This window comes from Triplophysa rosa, linkage group LG14 (genome assembly GCF_024868665.1).
Source record: "Triplophysa rosa linkage group LG14, Trosa_1v2, whole genome shotgun sequence".
NCBI classification, from domain to species: domain Eukaryota; kingdom Metazoa; phylum Chordata; class Actinopteri; order Cypriniformes; family Nemacheilidae; genus Triplophysa; species Triplophysa rosa.
The window spans coordinates 1,635,553-1,647,667 of record NC_079903.1 but is presented as its reverse complement, the minus strand read 5'-3'; the positions used below and the strand labels follow the sequence as shown (position 1 = coordinate 1,647,667).

General features: G+C 37.2%; 1 protein-coding gene across 1 annotated transcript; it reads right to left on the bottom strand.

Moving 5' to 3' along the window:
* Positions 1–1,111: 1,111 nt before the first annotated feature.
* LOC130565169 (G2/M phase-specific E3 ubiquitin-protein ligase-like) lies at positions 1,112–8,494 on the bottom strand. Its single transcript, XM_057351753.1, has 10 exons — positions 8,410–8,494; positions 6,248–6,495; positions 6,058–6,156; positions 3,683–3,853; positions 3,287–3,516; positions 2,862–3,181; positions 2,533–2,708; positions 2,251–2,423; positions 1,524–1,738; positions 1,112–1,380 (listed from the first exon to the last, which is right to left on the bottom strand). Exons 1-10 carry the CDS (start codon positions 8,492–8,494, stop codon positions 1,112–1,114), a joined length of 1,986 nt encoding a protein of 661 aa, XP_057207736.1.
* Positions 8,495–12,115: the final 3,621 nt, after the last annotated feature.

Here is a 12,115-nt window from a genome sequence, read left to right as displayed (position 1 = left end):
GATGGATACTCTCGCCTGATTACATACCTGAATTGTAATGCCAACAACAGAGCTGCCACGGTGCTTACACAGTTTTTAAAAGCCACATGTGTTTATGGACTTCCGTCTAGAGTGCGATCAGATCACGGAGGAGAGAACACACAAGTGGCATTGTTCATGAATGTTGTTCATGGTGTTGAGCATAGAAGCCACATCACAGGGGAATCTATGCACAACCAGAGAATCGAGCGCCTTTGGAGAGACGTTTTCTTGCATGTTTTACACAGTTTCTACAACGAATTTTACAGCCTTGAGGACAATGGCACACTTGATCCTGCAAATGACATCCACAAGCTTTCCCTTCATCTTGTGTATTTACCAGAAATACAGAGCCGACTGAGCAGGTTTAGAGAGGCCTGGAATCACCACAGCCTAAGAACAGAACACAACCGAACACCATTTCAGATCTGGACTGATGGCATGCTTACCAACATGTGGGTAGACAGCACTTCTATCAACAATATATTTGGTGATGACCCATTCAGGGAACACAATTTGGAGGCACTTTTGGCACAACATGGAATTCACAACTTCCCAGCTGATTTGAGAAACGAGTTCCATGCCGTTCATGTCCAACAACCCAGTGTTGACCTTAGCCAGGAACAACAACAAGATGTTTTGAGAGCCATAGGGGGCATTGCAGACTTGAAAGTAAAATATCAAATGTGCTGCAACGAAATCTCTAACTGTATTACAAATTTGTGAATGTTGGCGTGTGCCTCTCCATTTTACTGTAGTTTGTTTCATTTCTTTCTTCTTTTTAAGATCAATGCAGAACCATTAAATTCCTTTTTGAATTAAACAGAATACATAATTACATAAAATACTAAGAAATGGTCAACACCCCATTAACATTCCTTTAATTTGTGTAAATGTAACATTCAAAAATTAATTAAACTTGACTTATTGTTACATTTAAGTCTTTCTGGTCCCTTGTATTAAGTACAGGTTTAAACTCATAAAGACATCAGCTTTATTTCTAAACCACGTAAAAAAATGAAGCTCTAGTATTTAAAGCCAAAAAGGGACTTTTGAACAAAAGAACTGCAGTGAGGCTTACATAAGTTGTATCCTACTCCTGACCAAACCCTTGTGTGTTGCAAATGCCAAAGTCCATATTAAACTTAAAAGTGGCATAGTCCTTGTGCAAGGGGAGACGCAAGCAGTTCACGCACGTGTTTGCAGTTGGAAACTTCTCTCTAACTGAAGCAGACAAAGGTAAGGCATCTACAGCGTGTAAGAACTCAATGGATGGCTGTGGCTTTAGTCCAATGGCAGGCAGAACACTACATCCAGTTGCAAACATTAGAATTTTGTCCAGTGAGCAGTTAGAGCTGCCTTCTGAAAAAAAAGAGAAAAAAGGCTGAGTAATCATCCATAGAGTTTTATGTATGTGTGTGTTAATGGTCTATGCCATTTTATGTATGTACTTAATGTTCCAGTTACCCAAGAAACCACCCATACCAATCAGTCCCATTACTTGCCTTCTGCATCCAGAAGATAGTCCCTCCAAAAGGCTACTGTAATGTTTTCTTGTGCCCACCTGTTACTTCCAGCAATGGAGTAACGAATTTCAAATAAGTCATCCAGGCTGTCAGCAGTAAGTGGCTTTTGTGGGCTGCAAAAAAGGGGTCTGAAGGCATCTTTATGTTCAACAACAACATCCAACAATCCTAGAGTCTTCAGGCCCTCCTTGAATCTTCAAGAACAAAAAGAATAAAAATGGGATGCTGGAGTTAGTTGTTAAATAAAAAAACTAATCCTCAACAGGGTAATCACAACATGGAGCAGAGGACACACCCAACCACCTGACTCAACAAATTTACTCTGTTTACTTTAAAGTTGTAAAGTAAAAAATAAAGATATCAAGGTAACATTTTCACAGAGTGTTATTTACATCATGTCATCACAATCAACCTGAATGTAAAAAACAGTATCACAAAAAATAATTTGAGCTGGATTTTCAACAGACAGGATCACTTATTATAAAAGTAAAAACAAAAAAGGCTAACAGGCTAAGTTTGAAATAGCATTAAACCCATACCATTGTTAATCCTAACAAGTAAAATAGTATGGCATTCAGAGCTATGCCTTACTATCCAAATATGTAAAAAAATATAACAAAATTATCATCATTATTAATGAGTTAATGGTCTAAGTTTTAAGTATAAAAGTATCCCTGAGAGCCAAGTAATCATACATCATACTTACCGTTCAAGTGGACCATGGAGTCTGTTCACAACTTGGAACAAGAGGATGTCTTGCAAAAGCAGATCTTTGTCTTGAAGGCACTTTACAGCTCGAAGGCAGCCTGCATTTGCTAGGTATTCACTCATAACCTCTGTTGCCTGACATAACTCCTCCATGTTTGCAGCATGTGAAATCTGCAGAATTACAAGCATTTATAAATCCGTTATGTATATTCTGAAATGAAAGTCAAAACATGTTTGAATACGACAATGTACATTTAGTTATTTAATAAACAAAAATTACTTTTGTGAATTTATCTGTCATGTCCAAGTCATTCACATCTTCGATGGTGGGTGACACAGTGCCATAGGTGATGCACTCAAATAAGGTGGGTGAAAAAAATCCTGGAGATGGTCCCCCATGAACCATGCTGACAGCCATTGCTTTTCCAATTAGGTAGTATCGATCTTCTCTCACCGCTGTGGTGGAAAATTTACAATAATTATATGGTTGTGGAGGAGGACACACCAGATTCACTATCAGTCAAAACTGTCTCTTTAAAGATTCTACAACTCAAACTGGTATGTAAAGTGTCAAAATCCTAGAATTAAAACAATTATTGGGTGACTTGCCTACTGAGTCAAGAGCAAGGATTTTCCGTCCATCTGGGCCTGCAAACATTGAAGATTTCTCAATCTCCTCTGTAAGCAAGGTGAGGAACTCTCTCCTTGGGCCTCCCAAATCAACAGCTTCCTCAAAATTTCCACATTCATCAGAGAATCTGACAGAAATTCTCTTGAAGGGATTGTAGGACTTCCGGCTAAATGCTCTAAGTGCACCATCCAGCACATTTTTCCTATTTATATTAAATCGGCAACTTGAATTGTAGTTTATTTCTTTCCCACGTTCCAAAAGGATATTTTCTGTAGAACAGTCCAAGTCTTCCAAGTGCCTAACAATGCCAAAAGGTATACAAGACATTAAGTATAAACAAACAATTTAAGTGCACAGAAATTAGTTTAAAGCAACAATTTCTAACAAAATATAAGATACTTACACAACTTCAGATGCATCTATAAGTTCATCTAGATCTAGAATCTCATTGTCTGGCATTATTTCAATGTAGTTGGAGTATGTTGCTGATCCAGGATCTACTACTTGTAAGTCACCTACAACCTCAGTGTGATTGGAGTAAATATCTTCCGGAGAATGTACTTCAAGGTCATCACTAACTTCAGATTGATCTGAAGTTCGCAAAACAACTGGATTTTGCTGTTGAAAAATGTCCTTTGAGAAAATAACAAAAAAATATGGCATCTATCCCATTTTGTTAACACGTTATATGTCATACATTAAAAATATTTAAACACAACGGTATAATGTTATTGGACCCTTAAACTTTGTGTGGCTTTAAAACATCCAGTAATAGAAACACTTATGGGAATTTATTCACCTGCACATCCTGCATGTCCATCCATCGAACATGAATGTTCAATGGGAAAGTAAAGTAGTGATCAAGAAGAGTTCCAGAAACTGTGTTGATAATAGATACAGAGGATGTAGCTGCCCTAATGTAAAAATATTCACTAGCTGATGGATGTGAGCCAATGAAGTCAAACAGAACCTGAAAAACAGAAAATCATTTTATTGACCACACAGTCCAAATGTATTTGCTTTGAGGTAAGTTTGGTATCATACTTTTAGCAGATGTGCACATTTAGATATTTGGTTTGGTTGCACCGTTTGTTCTTAAGGCAAAATGTTGCTAGCAGGTCGTAAGCTCTCTGTAATGTAACTTCAAAGCAATTTCAAAACACAGCTAAAAGCACTTAAAAATCCTAAAATTGTTTCTACGATTTGACCAATAGGTGGCACTGTTGCCAACAATGCAAGCCAATGGGGACCAACAGTTTTCTGTTTACCAACATTCTTCAAAATATACTTTTATGTGTTCTGTAGTATAATACATATTCGAAATCACAAGAATGATGACAGAATTTTCATTTTTGAGGTGAAGTATTCCTTTGGTGTTTGGTTTAATTATAGGGCTAACAAGTGGAGCAGACCCAACACATTTTTTGTGTGTCCTCAATCTATGCCCATAAATCATTGTATCAAATATAGTGAAAATATATCATTTTGTTTAGAAGATATAAGCACATACAAAAATGTACCCTTAAAAACTTTTGAATTTTTTTACCACTTACTTAACATGAAAATTTTGACAATTGGCCTGTGACATATGAAGAGTTTGGTTTCAAAATGAGATGACTCCGTTTTTTAGACTTTTCAAAAATCATATTTTTATTATGTTATCATGTTTTTATTGTGTTACTTATCCATATTTTTTGTGTTATTATGGCTTTAATGAAAACAAACCAACTGCAGTTTGATTGATATTAATTGGAATGCACAATAAAAAAACATGATTTTTGAATTTTTTTGAGTTATCTCATTTTGGAACCAATGTGAAACTGTTGGTGGCACTACAGGGACTGAGTTAGAGGCTTTAAATTTGCCAAGGTAACATTTTAGACTTTTTTATGTTCAAACTTTCATAACGTTTTATCATACAGTTCTATGGGCTGCCAATGGCAGAAGAAGAAAACGTCTCCGGTTACTGTCGTAACCTCGGTTCCCTGAGAAGCGGGAACGAGACATTGCGCTAGCCGCCGTGTTCGTCACGTGTCAGCCTTGGAGGCGTTCTTTCGCAGATTCTGAGGTATTGTCGCTGTGCACTGTATTTATACTGTCTGGTCACCAGTAATTACATTCGGTTGCGAGCGAGACAATTGGCCAGTTTCACTGGCGTTATCCAATAAGACTTCAGGAGAGGTGAGAAGGGAGGAGTTCCCATATGCGGAAGCTTCCGCAATGTCGAAAGACCGCTCTCGAAAGGGAACTACCAGTTTGTTGCTAAGGGTCAAGCCCTGTATATGACATTGTCTTAATTACTCAACAGCTTTTACCTGTATTTGTTCTGATGTTAGGAACTTTCGAATTTCTACTGTCCCATCCGGGAAAGTAAATTTCAGAGGTATGCCATCAGCGGGTTCCTCAGTCCTCCTCTTTTGTCTTTCCTCTATTCTCTGAGACAAAAATATATTACAAAAATATATGACACTGCCTGTGAAAACCAGGCTGAATTCTCAAATATCATTATGCGATAACAAGCCTCAAAGTTTTATTGGAAGCATTAATTTCACTATGGTTTCAATATTTGACACACTCTTACTAAATTAATATTAAACATATCAAGATTACATTTTCATATAATGTTTTTCACACAATATATTTAGAAAACAGTAAACGCAAAGCAAAGTAACTTTTTCTGGGTTTTCGCAATCACATACTATATTATATGTGGGAAACCAACTGTAATAGGCAGAATACTTCTAAAGACTGGCTTTCTGAGAAAATGTAAGAAAAAAACAATACAATGAACCTTTAAGCGTCGTTCTTCATATTCTGATAATTCTTGTCTTCGCCGATCCTGTCAATAGGTGAAATCATCAGTATCCAAGAATCAAGAATATTTTGACTTACATTGGCATACACATACAGTATACAAATACAAAAATATATACTTTTTCCTGATCAGCTCTTAAAGATTCATTATATTCTATGTCTTGTTGCCTCCTTAAAGCCCTCCATTCCTATAAAGACATTTTTAAACAACGTAATTATTTTTTATATAATGTATTGGTTACAATATTTTAGAAATAAGGATAAAAGACAGCAAAGTTACCAATGCCATAGCAATAAACAACATCACGTTAGATTCTCAATTCGTGTAATAAACTGAATCATTCTTAAGAATAAAATCACCTCTAAATCACTTGCTGTTACAGGAAGCATCTCCTGTAGACTTCTTGCAGGATCTGTTGCACTCATGTTTGGAGGTTGACTCTGAGGCACGTTGCTTGTCTGTAATTGCATCACCATGTATTGTTACAATATTTCAGAAAACATGGATAAAATCAGTAATTAACAAAACAATAAACGTTATGTTCTCTACCTGGCTCACTTCAGCACGAGGGACAACATAAAGCCTGCTTTTCCCGACAACCTTTTTCAGATCTCTCACAGAGTTTGCTTGGATCTTCTTGATTTTTTTACCCTTGTCAACTTTAGCCAACTCAAAGCCCACAAGATTCAAACTAATCATAGGGAAGCTCTGACAAACAAAATGGTTCAGATCTGCCAGGCTCCAGTTTAAGTCTATAGTTGACAGCATGCCATCTGCTACCTCTTTTGCTGGAACTCCTTGAAAATAAAATATATTGTAAATAAAAAGTTTACAGAGAACAATTCTCTTAAAACTTTAAGTGTAAGCACTGACTTAGAATGTTTTAAAATGATGCGTTGTAAACATTCTTTTAAATAATTTTATAATACAATGAATTACTCCATTGCTTATGAGTACATGACAAACCTAATCCATTATTCATCAGCGCATTCCGGACAAACAAGGATGGTAGGCTCTGAATGTCTGGTCCCGGGAGAAGAAAAAGGCCCACTTGCCAGGATGAACGTCCTCTTCTTGTGGATGGGCCTAATCGAAAGTTGTATTGTAAAATTTGTTGTTCACATCTATTCAGAATCATTCTCCTGTTGGGCTCTTATCAATACATAAATTTATTACTCCTGGTTTAGAAAAGGACATATCAGATATCTGCGATTGCAAATATATAAAAAATTGCTTAACAGTAAAGTTAATGCCAGAAAACATTCTGTTGTAAACAACCTATGGCTAAAACATAGAGATAGTGTGCAATTCCATTAACTGTAAGTAGGTGCACTCAAAATAGTTTGAAGTGTTCACAACACCAGAACATCTCCAGCCATACTACGAATGTGCAAGTAGTCAAAAAAGATTCTTTAAATATTAGGCTTGTTTGAGATGAGACTGAGAGTAGGCGGTTGTATTAAGGGAAGGGCTCAAAATTTACCTAGCAAGTTGGACACTGCCCAAATTTCACTGTTTTGTCGCCTGCAAATGTCAGCAATGGAAGAGATCGCATTCGCGACACCGGAAGTGATTGCGCCGCCATGCTGGTATGCCCATCTGACCGAGGGCGTCATTGACTTAGGCCATGTCCACACGAACATGGGTATTTTTGAAACCGCAGCTTTTTTTTACGTGGTTTGGCCGTTCGTCCACATGCAAACGCAGTACCGAAATTTTTTGGAAGACTCCCGCCAGGGTGAAGATTTTTCGAAAACTCCGGTTTCAGTGTTGTCATGTAGATGGTGAAAGCAGAGATTTGGCGTATGACGTTGACATTTTTTTTTTTTGCATAGAACAGAAACATACATACGAATAAGCATTCATCACATAATATCAAGCGTATGATGTTGGAATGCGTGCCGCCTCCTCTTTTGTTTGACGTCAGATTCCAGGCTTCTGATTGGCCAACACGGCTTTATGGTTAGGGTTATATCGCCACCTGTTGGTTTGGCATGCTTTTGACAGCACTACATAGCGTGTTTTTTGGCGTTTGCGTGTGGACGGGGTATGCTAACGCCGGTGTTGTGCCGAAAACACCCTGCCAGATTATGCACCCCCTCCCCACAATGGTTAGGGTGAGGATTAGGTGTTAGGGGAGGGGTTAGAATTAGCCAATCGGACAGCGTGTTTTTGAAGGGGGTACATAATCTGGCAGGGAGCGTGTTTTCGGCACAACACCGGTACGCAGGAAAGGAGACCAGAGGCAGTTATTTTTAAATGTCAATAGAAGAGAAGATTCAAGTCGCCGCAAGAAGTGGAACACACTTAGTTCAAATGTAATGTCTAGATTTAGTAACATTAAAAGTATTAACAGTAATACATTGATGTTACAAATGATTTACAAACACAACAATTTTTAAGTACTTTAACGGACGGCAGCACGAGGCCACGACACCTCAAGTCCACAACAACACGCCCTTTGAGACCTTTAATGCCTGCGCAGGCTTTGGTTGGCATCGCTTTGTCTAACGTTACTCTCAATTTTTTCTGCGAACATTTTTATATGACTTGAATATTTTGAATAATCCACCAAATTTTAATTACAAGGTCATCCCTAATGCTTACTAACTGTAAAATATATTGCGGGTTCATCACTTGAAGCTTTTAAATCTGCATATTATATATTTACATAATAAAATAATCATTCATCCACTTACAAAAAAACTTACCTTGACCATGATTTCTACGACTCCTAAAGAGCGTTCTGGTCGTGGTCAAAATGTTGGACGCTCCATTAACTGATGTGGTAGCCATTAATTCGCGTCTTGCACGCTGAAGGGCATTAAACACTCTATCAAAAACGGCTACTACAGGTTGCTCATGCTCATTTTGTAATAAATTGGAGCTGGCTTGCGGTTGGGTGCCATCCATATCAACTAATTCGATATAGGTATCATAATGTTGCAGTAGTGTATGCTTGTAAAAAAGTGCGGCAATGCGACGTCATTACATTAGGGGCTGGGCATAGAAAATGGGAACATGACGTCGGCAACGCAATGCATTCTGGGACTTTAGGAATACAGTAGGGACTGGGAAATATTATATTGGAGTTTGCCGTTTAAATGTTTATTATACCATTAAAACACATTAGAATGTAGAACGCTTGCTGTGTTATGAACTGCCATATCTGCTCTCATGACCGGAGTTGAAAACGGATCTGAAAAGAAGCGCAATTATTTGCTTTTCAGCTTAGAAACAACACAACGGTGAAAGTGAAACTTGGGTGAAAATAAAAAAAACTTGACCAACCGCGCTTTTTAAATTCGTATTTATTATTACAGATTCATAATTTCTGATCCGCTTGAATATGTCTATAAGTGCTGACACCATCAATAATGTGCGAAAATACGTTTAAGTCGTTATAGCTCATTGCGATCACGATCCGTGCTCATAAAAGAGCACAAGGAATTCAAATAGTCAATTTATTTCAAGTGATAACAGGAAGACAGCTTTGGAGGGTGCTGCGCATCTTACACTATAATCACAGACACAATACAATATAAATGCATAAAAGTTGTAAATAAAATTAAAATAATAATAATTAGGATAAGGACGCAGGATGTACATGAAGAGTTCATTTGCAAAAACAGACTCCATTACATTATTTAATTTTAATGTCCATTCGAATGCACAATAAAAACAAAACATGATTAATGAATTAAAAACTTGGTTATCCATTTTTGCAAATAAACTATTTATATATAAACCGTGATATTGACACCGAATCCCACAACATGAACGAAACAAAGTTTGAAGCAAATGCGCCGAAAGCGCTATAACTGTCCACAAAAAGTCAAAATAGGGAGAACAATCGGAAACATAACATTATCTATTTGAACAGGTTCTGCAAATGATAAAATATTATATTTAAAGCTGTATACTCGCAATCAGGCAAAGATGACACAAAGCCTTGGGCATAGCATTAAACATTAGTTTTTACACAGATACATTTCTTCGTGTCCCATGCAGGTTTTTTACTCTGTCCTGGCTGCTAACCTAACACATTCTCTGAAAACCCTGGAACATTTCACAACAAGACACATTTAGAGCAAAAATGTTTCATCGTCTTGGTCTGAAGGCTAGAAAAAAGGTTCTATTCTATTCTTTTCTTTTATAGTCCTGTTATGGCCTAGTCCTTAATCATACAGTGAGCGAACACATGCCATTTAGGTCCGTCATTAGCTCCCTTGCGATTGTTGACTACAGCTCTAAGAGGTTCCCTGCCTGGATGAACCACGGTTTCATACTGACTGCGTTTCTGGACCGTAGCCTATACTGTCTGTCTTCTTCGCAAGTAGGCCTATTACAGAGTTGTAGAACTTAAGAATTACTTTAGATTTTTTTTAATCGCAAAGAGTTACCGTTTTGATTATTTTAATGTGTAAAATGCGTTGACCCTTTGAGACATATGGCTAATCAATTATTTCAGGAGCAGAATGTTTAGCCTAACGAATACTGCATGCAGTTGCCTCACTGAAAGTTTTGAAACATTTTAGAAATATTTCGATGTAAATTTAATCAACATAAATAATCGCAATTACAACAATAAATAATTATGATTTTTAATTGCGATCTACCATAAGGTATTTAAATATTGCAATAAAACGTTCATGACACGAAAGAAAAACTATACGGAGAGGAAACGAATGTGTGTGCTATATAATGTGTGTTTATCATTTTAGTGTTTCTGTGAAAATGATAAAGATAAGGAGGTCACAAATTTACATCTAAATGTCAACAAAATGTTTTACTTGTTTCTTATTAACTTGTTTCTGCTTCATGTGATTTTAAAAGTCCTATCAGAAGAAGAGGCCGTTTTTATGTTCCAATTTATTTAATTATTAATCTAATGAGTGACTTGCATTTCGAGTGTTGCACTTTTTGATTCGGTACAATCAAAATTGGTGAAAGTGGCCCCTGGTGGTAAGATGACGGCATGTGATTTGAATTCATTCAGCGTCCTTCAGTAAAGAACTACACTCAGTGAGTTTAGTCAGTTTTTCTTTAACACTGCACGTTATTGTTTTGTCATCATTAACCCCCATATCATGCTCTGTGCAACACGAAATCCTTTCAGATGTGTATTTAAAGGCCCCACCAGTTCTGCCCCCATGCAGTTGCATCGAAAGCTTAATCTCGCCGTCAAAAAAGCAATTCTAGGCACATATATAGCCTATTTTGTCATATAGCCTATCATGCCAGCATAAGTACGCTGTCTTCTGGGTATTATGGTGGTTTATCTGGTTGGCATTAATTAACTAGTTTCTGGATCAACTGCCAATAATAGAATCCAAAACAGATTCCTGCACCGGACCTGATAAACGCGCACCCGCCCCGCATATATTAATATAGTAATTAAAAGACCACCCCGACCCATCACGCGACGGCAGCACTAATTTAATTCCGTACCCGACCCTACCCTACCCGTTTGGCAGAAGTGCCGCGACCCTAACCGCACACGCATTAGGTTTTAAAAAGACAATATAATAAAAATATAAGCCTTATTTAAAAATAAAGCGTAACGCAGAAAGGAGACCAGAAGCATCATGATGAGCTAAAATGTTTATTTAAACTGTGATAAGAGTATTGCTCACTGTAAATGTCAGTTGCAGCGCGATTGGCTAAAATGCTAAACGCTGCAAATTGCGCTGCAATTAGAAACCAGCTCTTCAGACAGAGCTTGAACACAAAACGTGCAGGACCGTGTAAAAGCAGCTCCCCATCGGCTGAGTTCAGTTGAAATAGTGGTTAATGGACCAGCATTGCACCCGCGCCTATTGATTGCCGAACAGCAAATGATACGTGAATAGGCCTAACTAATCCACCGTTAGGCTACATCAAAAATTAACGGCAGCGTGCAAGATCCCAAATATAACTCTACTATCTAACTGAGTTAAACTTATCACATGACCTTCCACATCAAAAACAATAAATAGTAATATTACACACATCCTTATTTGTGTTTTTGTGATAACAGATTAGCCAAACAAACTAACAAACAAAGCCAGGTCATTTTGCATACTGTTAGCATTTTAACTCTGCTGAAAGGTAATCGTGTTTATGTAATGATCTATTTGAATTAGGATATCTCCAAACCCATACTTATTAACTCAACTCTCAACTCAACTCAACTTTATTTATATAGCGCTTTTACAATTTTCATTGTTACAAAGCAGCTGTACATGAGACACATTGACTACAAGCAAAACAATCAAAGTTGTACCTGCAAAAACAAGAAAAGGTTGAAAACACAGAAGACAGACACACCCACACACAANATAACAGGCTAAACAGTTTTTAAATTGATCTTTTGCTTATAATAACTAAATAAGACTTCAAATAAGGCTATTTATTGTATTCTTTGAAAAGTGAGTT

Coding starts and splice junctions, on each gene's coding strand:
- LOC130565169 (XM_057351753.1), bottom strand. CDS start 8,494: ATGGCTACCACATCAGTTAATGGAGCGTCCAACATTTTGACCACGACC. Junction 2,424..2,532: donor TGACAGATAAATTCACAAAA/GTAATTTTTGTT, acceptor GTAATTCTGCAG/ATTTCACATGCTGCAAACAT. Junction 1,381..1,523: donor CTATCTTCTGGATGCAGAAG/GCAAGTAATGGG, acceptor CTTTTTTTTCAG/AAGGCAGCTCTAACTGCTCA.